The sequence below is a fragment of the Chrysemys picta genome, chromosome 1 (assembly GCF_011386835.1).
Source record: "Chrysemys picta bellii isolate R12L10 chromosome 1, ASM1138683v2, whole genome shotgun sequence".
NCBI lineage: Eukaryota > Metazoa > Chordata > Testudines > Emydidae > Chrysemys > Chrysemys picta.
In genome coordinates, this window is record NC_088791.1 from 245,671,979 (window position 1) to 245,693,845 (window position 21,867).

Genomic DNA, 21,867 nt, shown 5'->3' on the forward strand with positions numbered 1-21,867 from the left:
TGTTAACGAAACAGAAAATGTATAAAAACAAAAAGATTGCAGGGTACCTCCATTTGAATTTAGGATAGTATGGAAGTATGTTATCCAAAGACTTAGAATTAAAAAACAAACAAACAGAACAAAAACAATAGATCAGCATAGCATGGTCAAGTGTTGTATCTGCACTTAACATTCAGCATTTTAAAAGTGACCTCCAAAACATTCAGAAATATATTTTAACTAGTGTGTGCTAAATGCACAAAGAACAAAGGGGCAAAGAGTCATTCAAAAAGTAACAGATTGGAAAAACTAGCGTTTCCAATCTTCTTAAAGTTATGCCAGCCAGTTTGACTCCATTGTGATGTCACACATACCATGAAGCATCATTAACTAATAGAGCCAGTCAATATGGGTCTGGTAAGTGACACTTTTTTCAGTAATATGGTGTTCTTTTGAAAAAATATTTCATATACTTTTTTAAAAATAGCTTTTAAAAATATTTTAAAAATAAAACATTTCTCTAACTCTACACCAACCCATCATACACTTCAACAGCAGGGCTTCCTGTTATCCGTAATGTCATACAATCATGTATTCTGGGATTACAGTGGAATGGAACTGTAACAATCTCAGGGGGACTAAAATAAAAACGACAAGTTTACACTTTCCTAGTTGCTATATGTTCCTCCACACTTTTCTATTTAGAACACTATAAAGAAAATTTTTTACATGTGTCACTCTTGAACATCTTGAGAGAAAATTATATGTTACACAAATACACAGTAATTTTCCATACCAGGTTTCTTTTCCTTTCTGACTCTGTTTTCTGATTATACCACGGTTCATCACGAAATGGATCACTCTGCCAAACATACTTCAGGGCAGTATTTATTATTGCTTTACTGATTAGAATACAGAGGTATACAATAAGGAATACATTCATTGATCTAAAACAAACAAAAGAAACAACTCTTCCATTAGTATATAAAAATGTACAGAGTTTATGAAAACTTTATACTGAAGCTCCTTAAGTCTAATTAATATTCATTAACAAATCTAATAATGTTATGATGTTAAATCAATTCTCTACAGTATTTCTCCAGCAGAGAATAATATCACTAAGACCTGGTCTAAACTTAAAAATTTACCAGCATAACTTGATCACAGATTTTATACTCATATTTTACCAACATTTCTATGCTGGTAAACGCACTAGTGTAGATGCAATTACATTGTCATAACTATCCTTATACCAGGACAGCTTATGCCAGTTCCCTGAACCAGCACAAACTACACTGGTATAAGCACTTTTATACTGATATAACTGCGTCTACGCTCAAGATTTTGCTGGTATAACTATACCAATATAATGGCAAAAACCTCCTATTGCAGATGAGGCCTAACTTTTCATCTCAAAGCTTAAGAAAACAAAAATGTTGTTATTAACATCAGTGATGGGCATGAACTGAAAGCTCTGACCTGTACACCTTTAACAATAAGATGAGCTCTTTCACCACTTCCCAGCAGTTGTGAAAGGAAACAGGAGGTACACAGGCTGATCACCATAGCTTGCTTATGCAATGGCATCCTCTCTGCCACTCAGACACCAGGGTAAGCTTTAGGGCTATCTTATAGTACAATGAGACTATATAATAATCCCCAATATCTTTGGTAACAGACAACCAATATCAGCCCAAGTAGCGGCTACTCCCCTTATAGATGACAGTGTGTTCAGAAAGCAACAGGCTTCCTTTTCAATACCATTCATTTTGCTTGTGTAGAAAACCATTCATTTTAGATAAAACACAGAAACCCTGCTAAAGACAGACTGGTAGTACACAGTTTTTTTGCAGTTTGGTTCCATTTTATTGTATTTTAGTATGCTTTTCCAGACTGAAGTGCCTCAAAGGAGTTTTGTCTATTGAACTCAACATTTAAATGCTAAAAATTGGGAACTGCAAGGGTACTGGAACATGGCACAATCTGGTGATTCTGTCAGTGGATCTACTCTAAGCAGCAAGAGTTACAAAATTCTGGAATGGTAAAGAACAGCTGATTTCTAAAAGGTATCTAGCATTAAGAAGTGTTTGTTGTTGTTTTTAAAATATAGTCATCCGTTCAATAAGAGGAACAAAAATCTAACGGGAGCCCATGGTGACATACAGAAAGATGCAATTTTTACTAAGTCTTTCTTCCACTTATATTCTAGTTAATGAAACGTATAGTTTTAGCATAAACAAAAAGGTGTCTATTTTATTAAATCCAAACGTACTCTTTTCGCCCCAAAATATATATTTAAAAAAGGATAATAAAAGCTTTACTTTTCAACAGCAGATCGTTTCTGTGATTTTGACTGGTAATTTAATGCCATCTTAGTTTCCATGCCAGTGTATATAGCAACACCTGAAACAAGAAAAACTATTTTAGTAAAGTATCAGGGGGTAGCCGTGTTAGTCTGTATCTACAAAAACAACAAGGAGTCTGGTGGCACCTTAAAGACTAACAGATTTATTTGGGCATAAGCTTTCGTGGGTAAAAAAAACCTCACTTCTTCAGATGCATAGAGTGTCTGAAGAAGTGAGGTTTTTACCCACGAAAGCTTATGCCCAAGAAAATCTGTTAGTCTTTAAGGTGCCACCAGACTCCTTGTTATTTTAGTAAAGATTGTGATTGAAGATTGTGAATGCAAGTGTTAATGAACAGCACAAGATCAAGAAGGATATACAATCCTGACATCAATAAAAAAAATCTCTGATTGCCCTGCTATTTACATACCCTACCATTACATCCTGCCTTGGCCATATGAAGAAAAAAAATACTGGTTCAGATGATATTCAGAAATTACAAACAGTTGTAACATCATGGTTAGTACAGGCAAATTTTAAGAAACAGAGGTTGTTCACTTTGTATAGTAACTGGAGGTTCTTTGAGATGTGTGGTTCCAATCTGTATTCCATTGTGGATACGCATGCACTTCATGCGCCTGAGACTGAAATTTTTTTGCTAGTATTGTCCATTGGTCCCCAACCTGTGGTCCAGATGAAGAGCATAAGGGGTAGTGAAGACTGACTACTTCTCCTGTTCCTTCTCTACCATGAATCATGTGAGAACCCAAGCAGAGGGCAAGATGGACAGATAGGGGAATACAGCTAGAGACTACACATCTCAAAGAACTCCAGTTACTATACAAGACAAGTAGCCCCTCTTTCTTCAAGTAATGGTCCTTATGTGTATTCCACTGCACACTGACGAGGAAGGAGGAGGATGCGAGGACCTACGCAGTACGGATAACTGAAGGACTGCAGATCCAAATGAAGCATCAGCTGTAGAGGCTTGGATTAGAGCATAATGTCTTGTGAAGGTATGTATAGAACTCCATCTTGCGCTTTTCAGATGTCTAACAGTGGCAGATGAAGTGATGCTTGATGGGCCCTCACATTTTGCAGGGGAGGATATCAACTAACTGATAACAGAAGAGGATACAGCCTGAAATCCACTTGGAAAGCCTCTGACAAGATATCACTTTGTCCCTTCATCCATTCTGCCAACAAACAAAACAAACAATGTAGGTGATTTCCTAAAAGACAATATGTTCTTCATTGGTGGAGTGCCAGTGCCTGGCACATATCCAGGGAATAAAGTCTCCTCTCCTCATTAGCAGCATGTAGCTTCAGAAAAAACAAAAAACCAAACAAACAGGTAGATGTATAGTCTGTTTTAGGCAAAAGCCCAAGAGGACTTTGGGGGTGAATTCTGGGTGTAGCCTCAGCATAACTATCGCTATGGAAAATTGCATAAGGTGGATAAGCCATAATGACACCTAGTTCACCAAACCTTCTTGCTGATGGGATGGCCACTAACATGGCAGGCAAACTTCACAGAGAGATGGGAGCAGCATGTCACTAAAATAGTCGTCATCAAAATGGTGCCAAGAGGACCAAATTAAGGTCTCATGCTGGAGTGGGTTTAGTTACTGGAGAGAAGGTTCTAACTGGAGGGAAGGTTCAGGGGTCGGCAACCTTCGGCACACAGACCATCAGGGTAAACCTCTGGTGGGCTGCGAGACATTTTATCTACATTGACCGTCCACAGGAATGGCCCCCCGCAGCTCCCAGTGGCCGCAGTTCACCATGCCTAACCAATGGGAGCTGCGGGAAGTGGCGGCCAGGGAACAGCGAACCACGGTCACTGGGAGCTGCGGGGGGCTGTGCCTGCGGACGATCAGTGTAAATAAAATGTCTTGCGGCCTGCCAGCAGATTACCCTGATGGGCCGTGAGCCGAAGGTTGCCGACCCCTGAACTAGACCTTTTAGAAAATGTAATTACTGGATAGGTGAAAATAGAGTGGTCATTGACTGGAGGGTGGCAGGCACTAATTGCCACCATGTGCACTCATAGGGAGCTGAGGACTTCAGGGTGAGCAGATAATATAAAATAATGGGAATGTCTGGTCATTTGTGGCCATATGGCAATGTCAGGCCCAAACAGAAAATCTCTTCCACTTAGCCACTTTCTGATGGATTCCTTCCTGCTATTGTTAAGGATGGCTTGAACTGATAACAAACATGTCTGTTGTAGATTTGATGCCCATCCAAATACCAGGCTGTGAGGTGGAGACACTCTGGATTGGGATGTCCAATCTTGCCATTGTCCTATGTCAGAAGGTCCAGAAAAATCAGAGGCTGATGGGGTCAAGCCGACAGCTGGAGAAGGTTGGGCTACCAAAACTGTCTGGGCCATCTGGAAGCAATGAAGATGATCGCCACTCTATCTTGCTGGAGGACTCGAGGTAAGAGAGGAATGCGGAGAAAGGGGTACACAAGGGATTAGGATGGTATCTCCTTTGGAGTCTTGACCTTTAATTCCTCTGGACCAGTATGTCTTGCATTTACTGTTTTCTTGTCCTACTAATAGATCCCAAGAAGGGAATCCCAACTGCTTGAATATGCTCTGCACCACAGGGTCATGTAGCTCTCATCTGTGGTTGATCATGACATGTATGCTGTGCCACTAATGTTCTGTGTATCCTGGGAGATGTACTGATGATAGGGTGATTTTATGACTAATACACCAATTCCATGGGTTTACCGTGTCTATGCACAGGGATATGCACCTCGCTCCCCTTTCCTTGTTGATGTAGCACACTGTTGTGATATTGTTTCATATCACCTGAATACATTGTACAAGCAGTAAGAATTGCTTGCAGGCCTCTCAGACAGCTCTCTGTGCCAGCACATTTATGTGCATCCTGGACTCTCGGGGAGTCCACGTCCCTTGTGCTGTGTGTTTGTCCAGATGGGAGCCCCATCCTAGGAGGGAGGTGAAATAATCATCTTCTGGGGGTGGAACAAAGGAAACTCCTGTGTACATCTTCTTGTTGCACTGCCACCGCCTGCTTGGCACAGATACCATCTGATACCAGGCTTGTGGACAGTGAAGCCGAAGTCTCGCAAATGGTGTCAAGTAGGTAGGATGCCATGTGACATAGGAGAATAAAACATGTACAAATCAATGACTGAGGGCTCTGAGTTGATTGATTAAATTATTCAGTGACTGAAATCTGTCCAGAGATGCGCCGATAAATTATGTGGTCTGCAATGGAACTAAAATGGACTTTTCTGTTTCACACAGATTCCCAGTAACACTAGAAAACTGAGGAGAGATGAAAGAAAGTACCTTTGTAAACACTCTGGACACTGTTGCTAGTCCAAAAGGGAGCACCCTGAACTGATAATGATTTGGACCTATAGTGAATCTCATCAATCTTCAGTTAGAGGGATGGATGTTGATATGAAAATAGATATCCTTCATGCCGAGACCCATGATCCAATTGTCTCCGTTTAGGGACATAATTATTGATGCCAGGATGACCATCAACAATTAGGGTTGCCAACCCTCCAGGATTGGCCGGGAGTCTCCCGGAATTGGTATTGATCTCCCAGTGACTATTGAAAGCAATCCAGGAGATTTTAATAGGATATTTTAAGAAAATCACATTATGTCTTGCTGGGGAAAAAAATCTCCCGGAACAGCTTCAGTCAGACTTGGCAACCCTATCCACAATCTCAATCTGCAGATAAAGACATTAAGTTGTTGGAGGTCTAAAATGGATCTCCACCCTCCTTTTCGTGGATATGAGGAAATATTTGGATAAAATTCTCACCCCTCCTCCCTGATATTTAGGTGGTACCAGCTCTACAGTTCCCTGCTGAAGTGGGAAGTCTACCTCCAGAATGAGTATCTTCTTATGAAAGTGGCCCCTAAAAGGGAATAGGGTTTTGAAGGGGGAGGGTAGAGGAACTCTGTGTATCTGAACTGGATGATGTTAAGAACCCATTTGTCTGTTATCTACTAGGCATGGAAAAATTCGGCTATTCAGCCACCAAACGGGATGTCTGGGTCAGAAGAAAATGGCGTCTCAGTTGGTTAGCTGCTCTTGACGGTCTCGTCAAAGTACCTCTTGATATGAAGTTGTCGCTGAAAGGAGGAGGAAGGAGGATGAGTGTTGTGTTTAGTTTTCTGGATCCTCTATTGCTTCTGTGGTGGTTTGTATCCCCTTTGGTGGTAGAAGGGTTGTGGAACTGGTCTTGGTTCATAAGGCTGTTTATGACACTTCCTCTTCAGTGCTAGTGTATATAAAGTTAGGGACCATACTGTTGCCTTGGAATCCTTCAGTGAGTGTAAAACTCATCTGTCTTTTCGCTAAAAAAAATTATTCCCATCGAATGGCAAATCCTCTACAGCTGATTGAACTTCCCTGAGAAATCTCAAGAAGTGCTGCCAGGATTTGCAACACAACAGCAGTTGCCATTAACCTTGAGGACATGTCAGCTGCATCACCTGCAACCTGTAGAGATGTTCTAGCCACTAATCTACCCTCCTCAATAAGGACCCAAAATTATGCCCCATTTTTTGGAGGGAACTTATCTCTGAATTCAGAAATTTTTGAATAGTTGACAAATTGTATTTCGATAGCAAGGCCTGGTAGTTGGCTATTTGGAATCACATGCTGGTGGACATAAATGCCTTTCTTCCAAAGAGGTCTAAACTTTTTGTTTCTTTGCCTGGGGGGGATGGACCTTGGGTGCTGTTACCTACTTGTTTAGTGGCTGCCCAAACCACCAAAGGATTCAGGCAGGATGAGTGAATAAAAATGCTGTTACCTTGTCTGGGACAAAATATCTCTTGTCTACCCTCTGAGGACTAAGGTGCACTTGTTGCTGGAGCATGCCACACAAGCCTGGCATGCTCAAGGATGGCACTGTTAATGGAGAGTGCCACTCTGCTAGGTCCTGCACTCTGTAAACTATCCAGGAGTCTGTAAGGTATCTCCTGAATTTGCTCCAGAAGAATCTGGAGCTTATCCACAACTCCAACAGATCTTGAAACCGTTTTTGGTCATCTGGTGCAGACGAATGGACACTACTAGCAAAAAACTTCCAGACTCAGGCACACTGAGTGTATATGTACTGACAGCGAAATGCATATAGGGACCTGCATTAGAAGCAGCAACATTCACATTCCATTTCTAATTCACATTTTTTCATCTTGAATCTACACCACGTTCTTCACAATTCTTGCGTTGGAGTGTCTTTTGACATGTTACCCAATGCAACTGTACAAAGTATTTTTGAATAGTCCATATTGTAATTCTAGATTATTTGTCCAGCTTCAATTTTAGAAACTAAATGATAGGTTATAAGAAGTATTCTAAACAAGCTTAAGCTACATGATGTATGCAAGAATAAAAGAAATCCACAGATTTTGCTCTCTTCAGCAGAACCTACTCATTCATTAAAAAAAATATTATAGTTTTGCACAGCCCCATTAATAACAGCTTCAGAGACTACAAAAAAAGAAGATTAAATACAGCAATTATAATCAGCTGTAAACAAAAAAATGTATCCAAAGTACACATTAAATCAGATCTAATGTATCCTGGGTCATAACTCATTACTAAAAATAAGATACTCCGGCATGTGTGCTGTGCTGGGATAATTCCATATGTTGGGTGTGTTATTAACAATGTCAACAGCAACTGCTCAAGAAGTGGCAGTATCTCAGCTTGATACACATCTTCACTGAGTTTATAAAAATAGCCCTATGAAATTTAAAATAGTAATAAAAATACATATTAATTATACTAATTACATTGTTCTTTATTCCAAGTAAATAAGGGAAATTTAACAACATCTCTCCTCTAGTCATTTCCTGCTGGGTTCTTCTGGAGAGAAAAAGTTGCAAAATTTTTCTAGATATCTTGCCATTCCGTCTCCCCTCTTGGAAAGAGAAGGTGGTGCATCATGGGAGATGTAGTCAGGCCAAGGAGCCTGACCCATAGAGGAGAATGGGGACATGAAGCAACTGAACTACAACTTCCACGATGCACCGTGGCAGCATTTCCAAATTAAAGTATTTCAATTTTTTGGTGACTGGTTTGTAAACATCAAACTGAACTTTTCTGCAAAAAGCAGGCACTTTATGGAGGGGAAAAAATGTTGAGATGAAAATCCAACTCTCTGCTGAAGAACAGTTTTAAAAGAAAATGTTGGCCAACCCTACATATATTAGGTTGGGGTAACAATTCATCTACCCTAATGATTCAGCAACAGACACTCAACATTTTCCAATGGTTCATTAACTGCTAACACAATTGGGCTTTTGAGCACACACTGCTAGCCTGTCACATCCACACCAAACCAACAACTTTGTGGATTAGAGTCACACATTTATGTGCGGAATTTAAGAAACATTTCCTTCCAAGGTCTATTGTTGATAGCTAGTACTTAGAGATTACTACATACTAAATCAATTGCTATTTCAAACAAGGGTGTCATTGCTATTGTATGTCAGTTGTGATTATCTCAGTTCTCTTAATAATGACAAAAATGCACTCTGTGGTGCAGATGTAGTTCAGGCAATGCAAGGGAAGATTTATGCTCAAGTGATTGTAATTATAGATTTTTAACTTGATTTAATGTTTACATTTTAACTGAAAATGCATTATCATTTATTAATTCAAATATTTACCGAAGATTCTCTCTGTGTTCTTTAAAGTAGCTCCTCTAAGAAGCAGATTTTCAGATCCTAATGGCCTACAAAAGATAAAGGATTATCAAAAATATATTAAGTGTTCAGAAATAGAAAACAGATTGTTATGAAAGTCACATGAAACATAACAGACAGTATTAGCTACAGAAAATAAAGTATTGCTCATTTGGTTAAATGAAAGTCTACACTTAACAAGCAACCAACATTTGCAATTTACATTTGGGATTTTTTATTAAAGTATTGTGGTCAAGATTTTTAGATATATGAATACCTAAAATTAAGCTCTTAAATTCATATTTAGACACCTGGAACCTGATTTACAGAAGCGTTGAGAATCCAGCGGCTACCACTGACTTCAGATTGAATTTGGACCATAAACCTCAATATACAAAGATAACGGAAAAATGCATTACGGAGTTTGTTCCACCAGCATTGTCCAAGACATACATGCCATATCATAACCAACTTATCTTGCTTTAGTTCTCACCCCTGAAAATTGTAATCTAATTTTGTTCACTGATTAGGATGGGAAACTCATTAGGATGGGAAAGATTGCTGCTTTCAAGTTCTCTTTCTCCCTCCCTTTTCAAGTTAGCTGTAAAGAAATTTGATGGAGCAAAAGTTTTAGACTCCGATTGCTATAAACTAACCTTTAAGTCATCCAAAGTTTTGAGAATTTATACAGTACTTCAAATATATCTTATGAGAAGCAAATATTTTTATACGGCATGCTGGGAATATGTGTGCTACATATCAGCAATGATTGAAAACTATTTTGTAATCTTGTTGAATTTAAAGAGCTGTTTTGCTTGGTCTTCACTGAAAGGAAGTTTGGATATCCAAAAAGTGGTGTTTTTAATTTGAGTCAGCACTGAACTAGAAGAGTGCTTCAGCACTGTGCTAAAAGGTGCTGTGTTTTAGAAAAGATGTAAAACCTGGACCTGACCACTTGTATACCTTTCATGACACTGTAAGGTATCGGCTGTTAACGCTGGTGACTGGACCAAATGCCAGTTTGTATAAGGGAAGACAACCAGCTGGTAGTGACAGCTGAAAGTATACAGCTATGAACAGATGGTCACCTTGCAAAAAGAAGAGGCAGATATCTCAACTCTCTATGCACCAGATTTTGCTATACCATACCACACCACAAGGCGAGCGACACCTACGATGTAAGGACAAGCTTTTCATAGTTTGGCTATAGACACAAAATACAGTCTTTCATCTATAATATTTTTACTGGTGGCCTTGCTTTTATTGCAACTCTCAAAGCAAAAAGAATAGTTGCTTAGAGTTTGAATTTTAGCCATGAACTTTATTGAAGAGAGAAATATTCCTGAATCAGGACCTTTTTGAAACCTGCCTGTAAAATACTGAGGACGCACTGAAAGAAGCATCATTATATATCCTCCCCTTTCTCCAATATCCAGTGAATGAAGATGCACTAACCTAAGAGAACATTTTCAAGGCTGATTATTTTCAGCTTCAGCTCACAAAGGCCACTCAGCAATTTCCTCTGAGAAATCAAGAGTTAAATAGCTCTGCTCAATCTCCAGGCCATCCCCCAAGGCTAGGTGTTCTGAGGTGGGGAAGCTGACTGGTCTCAGATAGCAGTTCTGGCCTATTAGGTAGTATTTACAGAGAAGTATACAGTGATGCTCTCGAGGTCAGAAAACCAAAGATGGTGGGGCCACCAAGAAGCCAGCAGGATCATTTATATATAGCCTAATTTCTCTTGCAGCTCTACAGAACAGGATTAGGCCAGGGAAACAATATCCCAGTTCCTTGCTTCAATCCCAGGCCAATGTATCTTCCCCACGGTTTGGGGACAGATGTACTTTCCAAAATGCGGTTAGTGTAGCTGTCTTGCTGGAGTCAAGCCAATTGACTGTTCTGGACTCAGCTGCTAGCACACCTCCTGGAAGAACTGAGGTGCAGGCTCCACTTTCCCACTGTCCTGGACAGGAGCTCCCCTGGTTTAAGAGAGAGACTGTTCTGAGGGGGCAGGGAAAGGCTATGTCCAAACACAGATGGGGCAAGTGGGGAAGGAAAAGAACACGGAGCTGTGTGTTCCTATTGCCTGTTCATATGTACTACTGCGGTTTGGTTGTTATTTGCATTATGTAGTCCCTAGGGCCCCATTGTGCTAAGCACTGTATACAGAGAGCAAGAGGCAGTCCTTGTCCCAAAGGAGCTTATAATCTAAATAGACAAAAAAAGGATAGGGGAACAGCAATAACATCCAAGCAGAGTTTGTCCCCGTGGTCTGAGTGAGTGAAATCTGCACAATTGCAGCCGCACCTCACCTTGGGTAAAACCCTTGGTGTGAAAGCAAGGGCGAGTGTGGCTCCTTTTGTGTGTTGCACCGGGCATCGCTCTCATGAAACCGAATTTCCTTCTTGTGTGATTGGTGTGTGTAAAGTCCTCCTGTATGGGTAACCAGATGTCTAAGTCAGGACAGTTCCCTAAAGGAACGCCGGCTTTGTATTTTCTATATTTTAGGAAGGGTCCGGACTCCTGTAAATTTCTGGAAAAATGGTCTAGGCTAACTCAGGGAAATCCCAAAACTCAGTGGCCACTGTTAAAATCTTGGAACAAGGACCGAGTGGACATCTTAAAAGACAAACTCGGCCAATCTAAAACTAAATTGGAAAAGGAGAGATTAATTGTTTCATGCAGTGGTGGGAAGAGGCAAATTGTAGGTGGACAAAATCAAAACTCGCCTCTCTCAAATATTCAAATAATAAGTTAAAAGCTTTATTAAAAGCCTCCTCTCCCACCACTAGGGTTACCATACGTCCGGATTTTCCCGGACATGTTTGGCTTTTTGGTCCTCAAATCCCCGTCCAGGGGAATTGCCAAAAAGTAGGACATGTCCGGAAAAATAGGGAGGAAGGGGTCGTGGGGTTTGAGTCCAGGTTGAGCCACTGGGGCCGGCGGATGCTCGGCTGCCGGCGGTGCCGCTCGCTCTGCCAGAGCCGGGGCGGAGCCGCTCGGCTGGAACTGGGGCCCAAGCCGAGCCGGCTGGAGCCGCTGGGACCGGGGCTGCTCGGCTGCCGGCCAGTGCCACTCGCCCAGGGCCGGGACTGGGCCAAAGATGCTTGGCCGGAACCGGGGCCCGAGCCAAGCCAGCTGGAGCCGCTGGGACTGGGGCTGCTCGGCTGCTGGCCGGCGCCGCTCGCCCAGGGCCGGGGCTGGGCCGGAGCTGCTCGGCCGGAACCGGGGCCCGAGCCAAGCCGGCCGGAGCCATTGGGACCGGGGCTGCTCGGCCGCTGGCCGGCGCGCTCAGCCGGAACCGGGGCTGGCGCCCCAGGGCCTGAGCCGAGCCGGGTCGGAGACGCTGGGGCCAGAGCCTCTTGGCCAGGGCTGGCTGCCGGAGGGAGCCGCTCGGCTGGGGGGCCGGACTGGGCCGCGCCTCCTCGTGCCCCCCGCCCCCCTCCCAGCCCCAGCCTACCTGCTGCCTGCCTGCTTCAGGATTCGCGGGAAGCAGGGGAGGGGGAGGAGCAGCGGGGGTGAAGCATTCAGGGGAGGGGGCGGAGTTGGGGCGGGGACTTTGGGGAAAGGGCGGAGCTGGGGCAGGGCCGGGGCACCATGGAGTGTCCTCTTTTTGGACACTTAAAATATGGTAACCCTACCCACCCCCAGACCGAGCGCTCCCCTTTGCCCCGTTCTCCGAAAAAAACCCAATAACCCCGGATCGATCCCAACCCCCTCCATACTCCCATCTCATTGTAAAAAGGACAAAAAGCCCCTTGTTCTGTTCCCCTTCATTGTCTGCCTCAGAAACTGATTCTTTAGTGTTCCACTACCAATTCAGCAAGGAGGGTGGACTCCTCAACTAGCCCCCACCCTTCCTGGTCCCTTTCCTTAAACATTTCTTTCAAAATTGTGAAATGACCACAATATCACTCACAAAAACGGTTCATTGGAAAAAGCAGGATCGGGCTCAGACAAGCAGGCAAGCAACAGATAAAGAAACTGAAAAACAGGTTGGAAGCCCTAAGGGCATAGTGTCAGGAGTAAGTGCAAGCATGAACCCCTGGAACAATACTTAAAATGGTGAAATCTGAATTGATAAAGGCGTCATTTTGGGAAATAAACAAGTGATTTAAGGAAAGAGAGTGAAAAGTTAACTCTACAGAGGCTGGAGAGAATTAAACAGTTAAACTTTGTGAAAATGTTAAAAAGAACCTTGTTAAAAGAATTCTTGGTTTCTTTGCAGCCATTCTAAAGGAAAAATGAGCCCTTTTCCAGAGGAATGTCTGTAAATAATCCAGGTAAAGAGACTATCTAATTAAAATCATTTGACTATGAACAATTTAGTCTTTTTTGCTAAAAGAACATTGGGGGGGGGTTCTATTGGAACTTAACTGCCCCAAATGTATAAAGGTAATGTAATCTATGTACAGCTATGTAAAAACAAAGCAGTGTAAAAGGGATGTTAAGGAAAAGAAAATGTGTATGTATCCATCTGTCTGTGGGAATATGTGAGGTTTGTAAAACTCCTGCTTTGTAGGTTTAAGATAAATTGGTTTTGTTTTGTTTATAATGCCACTAAAAATCCATTTGACTCTTTAATTCAAAGTTGCAAAACTGACAGACCTTTTTGCCAGACACAGGTAATCAGTGTTGGTTGGCTTTGAGATTTGGTATTTAACCCTTAAGGGGTAACTTGATTCTTTACAAAATTTAAATGTTTTCAAATAAAGACCAAGTCATGACTGCAGCAGGGCAGTCAAAATCAGAACAATAGGGAGAGATTCTGGATTCTTTTTGTTTGTTTGTTTTTGTAACAAAATAGCAGATGAAAGCTGTAGTAAAAGAATAAAGACAGTGCCCCTCTGAAACAACAGCAGGGGTGAGGTGCACAAAACAAAAAGAAGAAATGTTAGAAACACTGAGCCTTAAAATGGCTCTGTGTAATCAGACTGTCACTTTAATAAGGGTACATAAAACTCTGTAAGAACAAAAGAAACAGATATGCCTTATGTAAAAATTAATATGGCTAATGTTTTAAAAGTTAAAGTATAGAAGGAATGTGCAGACATGTGCAGTGTATATTATAGAGGGGGGTAAAAGAAATGCAAACGAAACATGCTACTTAATTAAAATCCTATTAGGGCTCCAAAGGAGCCACAATAGATTGTGTTTTCTTTTTCAGATCTCTGTGTGTTTTGAAAGCAAGAGTTAAAAGTAATCAAAACTCTGGTAAAAGTTAATTGTGTTTCTTTTAAGACAGAAAGAAGAACAGGAATACTTGTGGCACCTTAGAGACTAACAAATTTATTAGAGCATAAGCTTTCGTGGACTACAGCCCACTTCTTCGGATGCATATAGGTGCCACAAGTACTCCTGTTCTTCTTTTTGCGGATACAGACTAACACGGCTGCTACTCTGAAACCTGTCATTTTAAGACAGAGGCTCTGAGCTCTGCTGATGGCTTTGAATCCAAAAGCCAAGCCTGTGTTGATGTAAATTACCTAACAGATAAAGGAAGTGAGAGAACTGCCAGCACAAAGAAGTTGCAGATAAAGAACATACCTGGTCAGCAAAGAAACTGTCTAAATAAAAGGCACGGTATAACAAGATACCTTTAATTAAAATAAATTTAATGTTAATAAGTACCCCTGTAACAATGTATAGTGTGTATGATTTTTGGAAAAATCCTTTATGGTAATGATGCTTTTCAGCTGTTACCTGTGAACAAACTTAAAGCTTAACACAGCAGGAAAGACATTGTAAACTTGGTCTGCTGTAAAGGAAAAACTGAGGTACCCCACCTCATGGATTTAATGACTGAACAGTGGGATAATTTCCCCATAACTCTTAAAAGACAGAAGCCATTAAGACCTGGCCTGCCTATAGAACAAAAACACAGGAAAATATGAAGGTAATTCCTCTTGTTTTGCCTGCAATCAGCAAGGGTATTTGTAAAAGAAAGGAATATTTTAAGCAATAATAAATGCCACCCAAAAGGGGTAGAAAAACGTTATTTTTGTCTTTCAAAAAAGCTAATACCAGGTACAGGACAACCTAATACAGAAACAAATAAAAGTGGGTATGATTATCCATGCCTGTTGCTCCAAAGCCCTGTAGTAAAGACATCTCACTAGGATCCTGTCTGTGGAATAAAATGAATAATGAGACCAAAGTACTGTATAATGGGCTATGTGTATGTGTTAATTCTTGGGAAAAAGTGTTTTAAAAGAATGGAAGTGTTAGCAACCTTCCAATAGACAAATGTAAATGTAATGTAAGTACTGTGTTTACAAAAGGTAAAAAGGCAACATAGTTCCTAAAACAAACAAAAAGGCAATGTGGGAAACCGAATCATTCATATTATACATGCAAATAGCAACATGTTAAGAGTTGCCACTGCAGAAAGACATAACAGCTTACCACTGGTATAACATATTTTCTGAATGGTTTCCCACAACTACTGGCATACTAATGTTACTAACCCTAATTGTTTTTGGTTTTAAATTGTATGTGTTTAATTGGAATGTTTGAAATGTGCTGTTGGATAAAACAAATGTATGCAAAGCTAGAGCCACTGGCCCAAATCACCTCCCAGTATTTTCTATTACGTGGACTAAATAAGAAGTGACACTGGTGATTAATAATCTTAGTGTCAAAAGGGGGATATGTAGGAGCAGGATTTTATAATGTCCCATAAGAATTAATGTATGATTTGATTTCATCCTGTCAGCCACCCTTTTTGAATAGCAGAAAGGAATGTCAGACCAGAACAATCCTTATGACTGATTATGGTCACCCTTTTGTTTTAGAATAAGTTATAATGTCTACTATGATTTCCTATATGTATTACGAAGTAGGCACTCTAGTTAAATATACATTTCTTTGTTTTAAGATTTAGTAAGTAAGAAACAGGATTCTCTATTGAGTCTATGTTAAGTAGATTAGAGGAACATTAAAGGCCTGGGTCTCAATGTAAATTGTCTTGGTTATTGATTGTAAAACTTAGCAAGGTTTAATTTGCAATGCCTTTTTGCTCGATATAAAATACTACTGTTTGTATTCTCAATCTGTGTGAATAAGGAATGTATGCATCAGGAAAAGATAAGGTGTGAAGGCCATTGTTATAGTCAGAGTCAAGGAAGAAGAAGTAAAGAGACTTAAAGGACATCAAGTACTTCTGTTCTTTTTTTAAAGAATCATCAGGTACTGCTTACTACTTAGACAGCTGTTAAACTGTCTAGCATTGCAGTGTGGATACATGATTCGCAGTGTAAGAAGACACCCTCCCTGGCGAACCAATCATCACCTCAGAACCGCACAGAGTCAATTTTGACTCCGGAAGAAGACGTAGAGGAACCAGCCTGCAATACCTTACCATCTACACTCTCGTAAGGATTGCCAGAAGCAGATGACGACCTAAAGCAAGGCCCGAGAAGGAGCAGTAGTGAGCCTAGTGCCTCCTGCCTGGTGGACGTAAAATCGTGACTACGGTTCCCTCAGTTGAGGTTGTCAGAACCAGAAGGGCCTTGCCTCCAACATGCACCTCTGGTGGCGCTTGTTCCTCGGCTGCTGGTGTCTTAAGGTCTGGGGAGTCCACAATGACAATTCTTTTATCCAGCAGCAAGTGTGGATAGCTCACATCCTTAATATTTCTAATTGCTGGGTCTGTAGCCACATCCCAGCCCACTCTCAAACTGGTGTTCCTGTCCTGGCAATCCCACTCAATTCCTCAGACCTCACTGAAGGACCTCGTCCATTTAACAAAACATGGAACAGCAATGACACTTGGGAAGCAGTGGGAATAAATGTATCTAAATGGATAAGTGTGGTGGAGGGAAAAGGTCATTGGTGTTGGGTGTGTAATGGGACAGGGCTGGATCTGGGAAAAAGTCGTTGCCTTCAGCATATTGTGGCCAATGGTGTATGGGATCATTCGAATAAAACTAAAAAGTGGCGGGCTGGGTATGGGGATATGAATTTTTTCTTGACTGGAGGATCAAACAGAAAAATCAATTTCATGTTCCCTCTACAGTAACCTTAGTAAAAACAATACAATCTTTCAACACCATGCAAAAAGGCTCCTAAGGTTACAAGCAGTAGTTGAAATAATGGCAAATGAAACCGGAGAGAGTTTAAAAAAAAAAAAACCTGGCCAAAGAAACAGGGGCGATCCGACAGATGGCCCTCCAAAACCGTCAGGCATTGGACATAGTGCTGACGGCCAAAGGAGGGACCGGTGCTCTCACTGGAAAAGAATGTTGTGTGTTTATACCGGACAACACCAATGAGGTAATAGATCGCGCTAGCCACTTAAAACAAATCGCATATCTTCCCCATAAAGAGCCAAGTTCTTTAAGGAAGTGGCTAAGTAACCTGTTCAATTTCTCTGGCATAGGAAACTGGTTGTTTCAGGGAGCCCTGACTATCCTGTTTGGAATCCTAATGATTTTTGTATGTTTTCAGCTAATCTCCTGTTGTATCCGAAGTGTATAAGGTATGCCATCCAGGTGACTGCCCCAAAACAGAGTGCTAATATGATGATGTTAAATATCACTGATGAACGAAAAGATAAAGAACAATTAATATGTGGAACCCAGTAATTGTTGGTCTTTGCGTAAGCTTGACCAAAAGGAGGGATTGTGAAAGTGAAATGAATTATATTAAAGAAATAGAATGAATTAAAGAATGCTGTTTGTACCTTTAAGTAGAAATGAGAAATGCTGCAAGCCTGAGGGCAGGAAAGCAGACATTAACTGCTTAATGAATTGCCTCACTTAAGGGCAATTGGTGAAGCATTAGCCTTAGATCGATAAGAGTTAATAAGGAAGCAGGATATGCATATTGTGCCCCATGCAAATTTTACAATTTTGCTCTCTCTGTCTCTTTGTTTAGTTTGCACCCTTTTATCTGTATAAATAAGACTGTTTGAATCTTGCATGGGGGACTCACATTATCTGAATGTATTAGCAGAGCGCTGTGCTAATAAAACAGAGTGGGTATAGCTCAGGGATAGCTCAGTGGTTTGAGCATTGGCCTGCTAAACCCAGGGTTGTGAGTTCAATCCTTGAGGGGGCCACTTAGGGATCTGGGGCAAAATCAGTACTTGGTCCTGCTAGTGAAGGCAGGGGGCTGGACATGATGATCTTTCAAGGTCCCTTCCAGTTCTAGGAGATGGGATATCTCCATTAATTTAGAGTGGTCTGACAAACTAAGAGTCCTGAGTCTAACTTTGACACCTAGTATATCTAAAAACTCCTTAGATGAGGACCATGGTTGACAAATCAATTCCTCAGGCAGAATGGAACTTTCTACTGTATGGATGAAGCTTGTCTGTGCAGGAGACAGACTGAGGAATGAACTCAGTACCATTACCTTCTATTCCATGAGGAAGCTGTACTTCTTTGACTTGCCTTCTCTAACAAACACAGCAATATGTATACTTAAAGCAAACACCCCCCACCCTGCAAACCCCTATCAAAACAAAAAACACTACACTGCACACACAATTCTTCCCCTGAAGAGAAGATGAGAAAGAATGAACTACATGTGACAGACAGTCATGTTGCTTAATGTACTACTGGAAAGTGCTGAGATCCTACAGTGAGAAGGGCAGCGTAAGAACCTCTGTAGAACAATACAAGTAGAACAGAATGAAGCTATTCAAGTAAGCAAAATCTGAAATATCTATATACTGTACATGCAAAGCAGTTTGGGATTTTAAACAACACTATATAAATGCACTAAATCAATTATTAACCTTACATTCAGACATCTATGATACAGACAACCACAAAGTGCTATCAAAATAGATCACAAACCTAATATTAAAAACAAAATGTAACATAAAAAAAGCTGATTGAATAGATGAAGCATAAAATATTCATTATACACAAAACTGAATTTTGTAAACTTTTAAAACAAAAATTCCTACTGTAAAACCAAGACAACATACTTCTCCCTCAGGATCACTACATATTCAGGGACAAAGGAAACGTAGGTATTGTACGTTAAAAACCCTCTCTCTGATTTACCTTGCAATAGGTTCATTCCTATCATGGTAAACATTTATTCGACCAACAAATCTGTAAGAGGAAAAGTACTTTAGTATCAATGCCAGATATTAATTTATTTTATATAGAACATATGCACACAAACATAACTTGGGAAATATTTGTAAAACATTTTTAAAATCTGAATTATGACTATCTGAAATTTTATATACTCCGACACTGCATCTTACTTCTAAAACAACTTGCAAAAAATACATTAAGATGAAGATTATTTTAAAAATTGTCTATGAAGGTTCTATATGCTATACAAGTTCATTAAATGTTATATGGAGAACATATAATCAAAATAATAGAGAAGGAAGCCGGAAAATTTGGATTTATTTAAAACATATTAAACTTTTTATAAACTTCACTTTTATAAGCCAGCATTTGAAGACATCAGTTATAACAGTGAGTCAATACAAAGTTTGTGTGTAACAAAGGCGAATGTGGTTCTAAGGTTACTTTCAGACCTCCTAATTAGAGCACATTTATTCATTCATTTTCAATTTCTGAAAGATGTGTTACTTACCATACTGTAGTCCTTCGAGAAGTGATGCAGCGGTGTATTCCATTTAGATGTGTGCATGCCCAGAACACCAGAGCTGAACAATTTTGCCTAGCAGTACCCATAGCAGGCGGCGCTTATACCTCATGGCCATAGCCTCTCCCCCACACCTATAATGAGGCGGCGCTACCTCCACCCCCGCTGAGTTCCTTCTTACTAACGGTGGCTGGAGTCAGAACTGTGTGTGGTTCTTAACCTCGCAATCCCTTGGTTTTTGACTTAATTGTTCTAGGTGCATATAGTTAGTTAGTACTCTTAGTATTAATATTAGTTAGCTTAATTAAGTATTTTCCCTGGTGATGCCCTCACCAGGGCTCTAACATTGTGAGTCGGGGGTGGAGGCGGGCAATCTCTAGTAACAACCTTCACACAGGAGCTTTCTCTACTTAGGCAAGGCTCACATCAAAGAGGTGTTCGTTCACAAAATGGACTCAGGTGGCTAGACACCTTTGCCTAAAGCAGCATCTTCTCAAGCAGGCCAGGAAGTCTGTCTCAGCACCAAGGCCTACGGAGGATCAGAAGTCGCCCTCGACCTCAGTGAGTGGTACTGACTTGCACTCTGGAACTGGCCCCTCTCTGAAGAGTGAAGAAGACACTCCCCATTGAGTGTGCCAAGGAAAAGGTGTCAAGACCGATCAAGACCGCTCCAGGCTTTGTGGAGACTCTTCTTCCTCTTCCAGGAAGAGTACAGCTATTGCCCCCCCCCAGCACACGGGAAGAAGCAGGTCCTTCCAACTGCTCCCCAGTCCTATGCAGGGGTGTGCGAGACCCCATACCACTGACTCCGGTTCCAGTCCCGGGGCACCCATTGAGTCTGGTCTCGAGGGCAATGCAGGCATTGGCTGTTTCCACACTAGCGGCATATCAGAAGGTGGCAGACCTCCTTTGCCTTTCCATCCCAAGCTCACCATTGGTCCAGGACTTCACCAGGGCTATGGCATCCTCAGCCTCACTGCCTGGATGGGCACCGCAGAATGTCGAAGTGAGGCCATTGCTGGGCTCAGCACAAGGGATCTCCTTAACACTGGGAAACTCCTTTGCGGTGCCAATGTTACTGTGGCGGCATTCCCTGCCTTCCACCTCGGCACCATTACCAGCATTAGTATTACCACTGACTTCAGTACTGACACCACTGCCAGCGCCAGAGACAACTGAGGCATACTCTGTGCTGGTTGTGCTGTTTCCACCATTGCACCAGTCCTTCCCTGTGGGTGACAGACGAGTCAGGCCGGTTGCTTGTGCCTTCAGAGCTGGCTCCACCTTTATGCCCTGAAATACGTCTCCTCGGCATCCAGGTCAAGATCCTCTTCCGCTCTCTATCACCTGGCCCATATCCAGGACTGTTCAGGGAGCAGCATTGGTACTGGGTTCAGCATTCTTCCTGCTGTAGGGACGGAGCCCCTGGCCTGGTGCCAACTGGCCACCAACGTTTTATCGTTATGCTCTGTAGCCCCTATAGAATCTGTGGGATGCTCCTCGATTGTGGAGGTTGCCCTCCCCATCCCACTTCAAGGCAACATCAATGGGCGCTTCAGTGGCTGGGGCTGTTGACCTGTCGAAAGTTCAGGCACCGGTTGTCCTTCCCCATGTGGAGCCTCCAAAGTTGTCCCATCCAGCTCCGTGACCCATCACTGGCACAAGTTAACTGCCTCTTCATTGTCCCTGGACAAATTCAGCGGTGCCCAGGGTGCCACTAAAGGAGAAATCCTCTCCTTTAGTGCCTGAGGATTTCAAGGCCTTCAAGGACCCTTTGTACTGAGTGGCTGCTTCCTTGAGCATCCAGGTGGAGTTCTTGCAGGAGAACATCTGTAATTTGCTAGACCCCATGGAGAGTGACCCTCCCCATTAATGATGTGCACTTGGAAAGGTTCTTTGAAGCACACCAGCTTTGGTGCCACCTAAGGGAATGTGTTTGCAGAAATGCTACTTTGTACTGATGCTGGGATTTGAGGGATTTTACTTCCACCTGACCCCTACATCCCTGGTCATAACCGCTGGGAACGACATAGCTCAGCAGGGCAAATTTAAGTCCACTCCTCAGGACAAGGACTCTAAATGGCTGGACTAAATGGTAGAAAGATCTACACCTCCTCTTCCCTGCCAATGTTTGCTAACTAGCAGGAATTGTTGCCCAAGTACAACTTTTTAAATTGGACAGCTATGCCTAAGTTTACAAACCACCAGCCTGAAGCCTCCAAGGAGAAATTTTGGGTGATTATTGCCAAAGTCTGCTTGGTAGCA

At 41.8% G+C, this 21,867-nt stretch overlaps 1 protein-coding gene across 8 annotated transcripts in view; it reads right to left on the reverse strand.

Moving 5' to 3' along the window:
* The window catches only part of ATP11A (ATPase phospholipid transporting 11A), a 231,951-nt gene that overhangs the window by 57,190 nt on the left and 152,894 nt on the right, over positions 1-21,867 (reverse strand). For all 8 annotated transcript variants that reach the window (XM_065581014.1, XM_065581016.1, XM_065581018.1 and 5 more), the window contains 4 exons: positions 19,041-19,091; positions 9,010-9,074; positions 2,301-2,382; positions 776-926 (listed from right to left, as the gene is read on the reverse strand). In XM_065581014.1, coding sequence (XP_065437086.1) covers positions 776-926; positions 2,301-2,382; positions 9,010-9,074; positions 19,041-19,091 — 349 coding nt within the window. The remainder of the gene's footprint in view (positions 1-775; positions 927-2,300; positions 2,383-9,009; positions 9,075-19,040; positions 19,092-21,867) is intronic.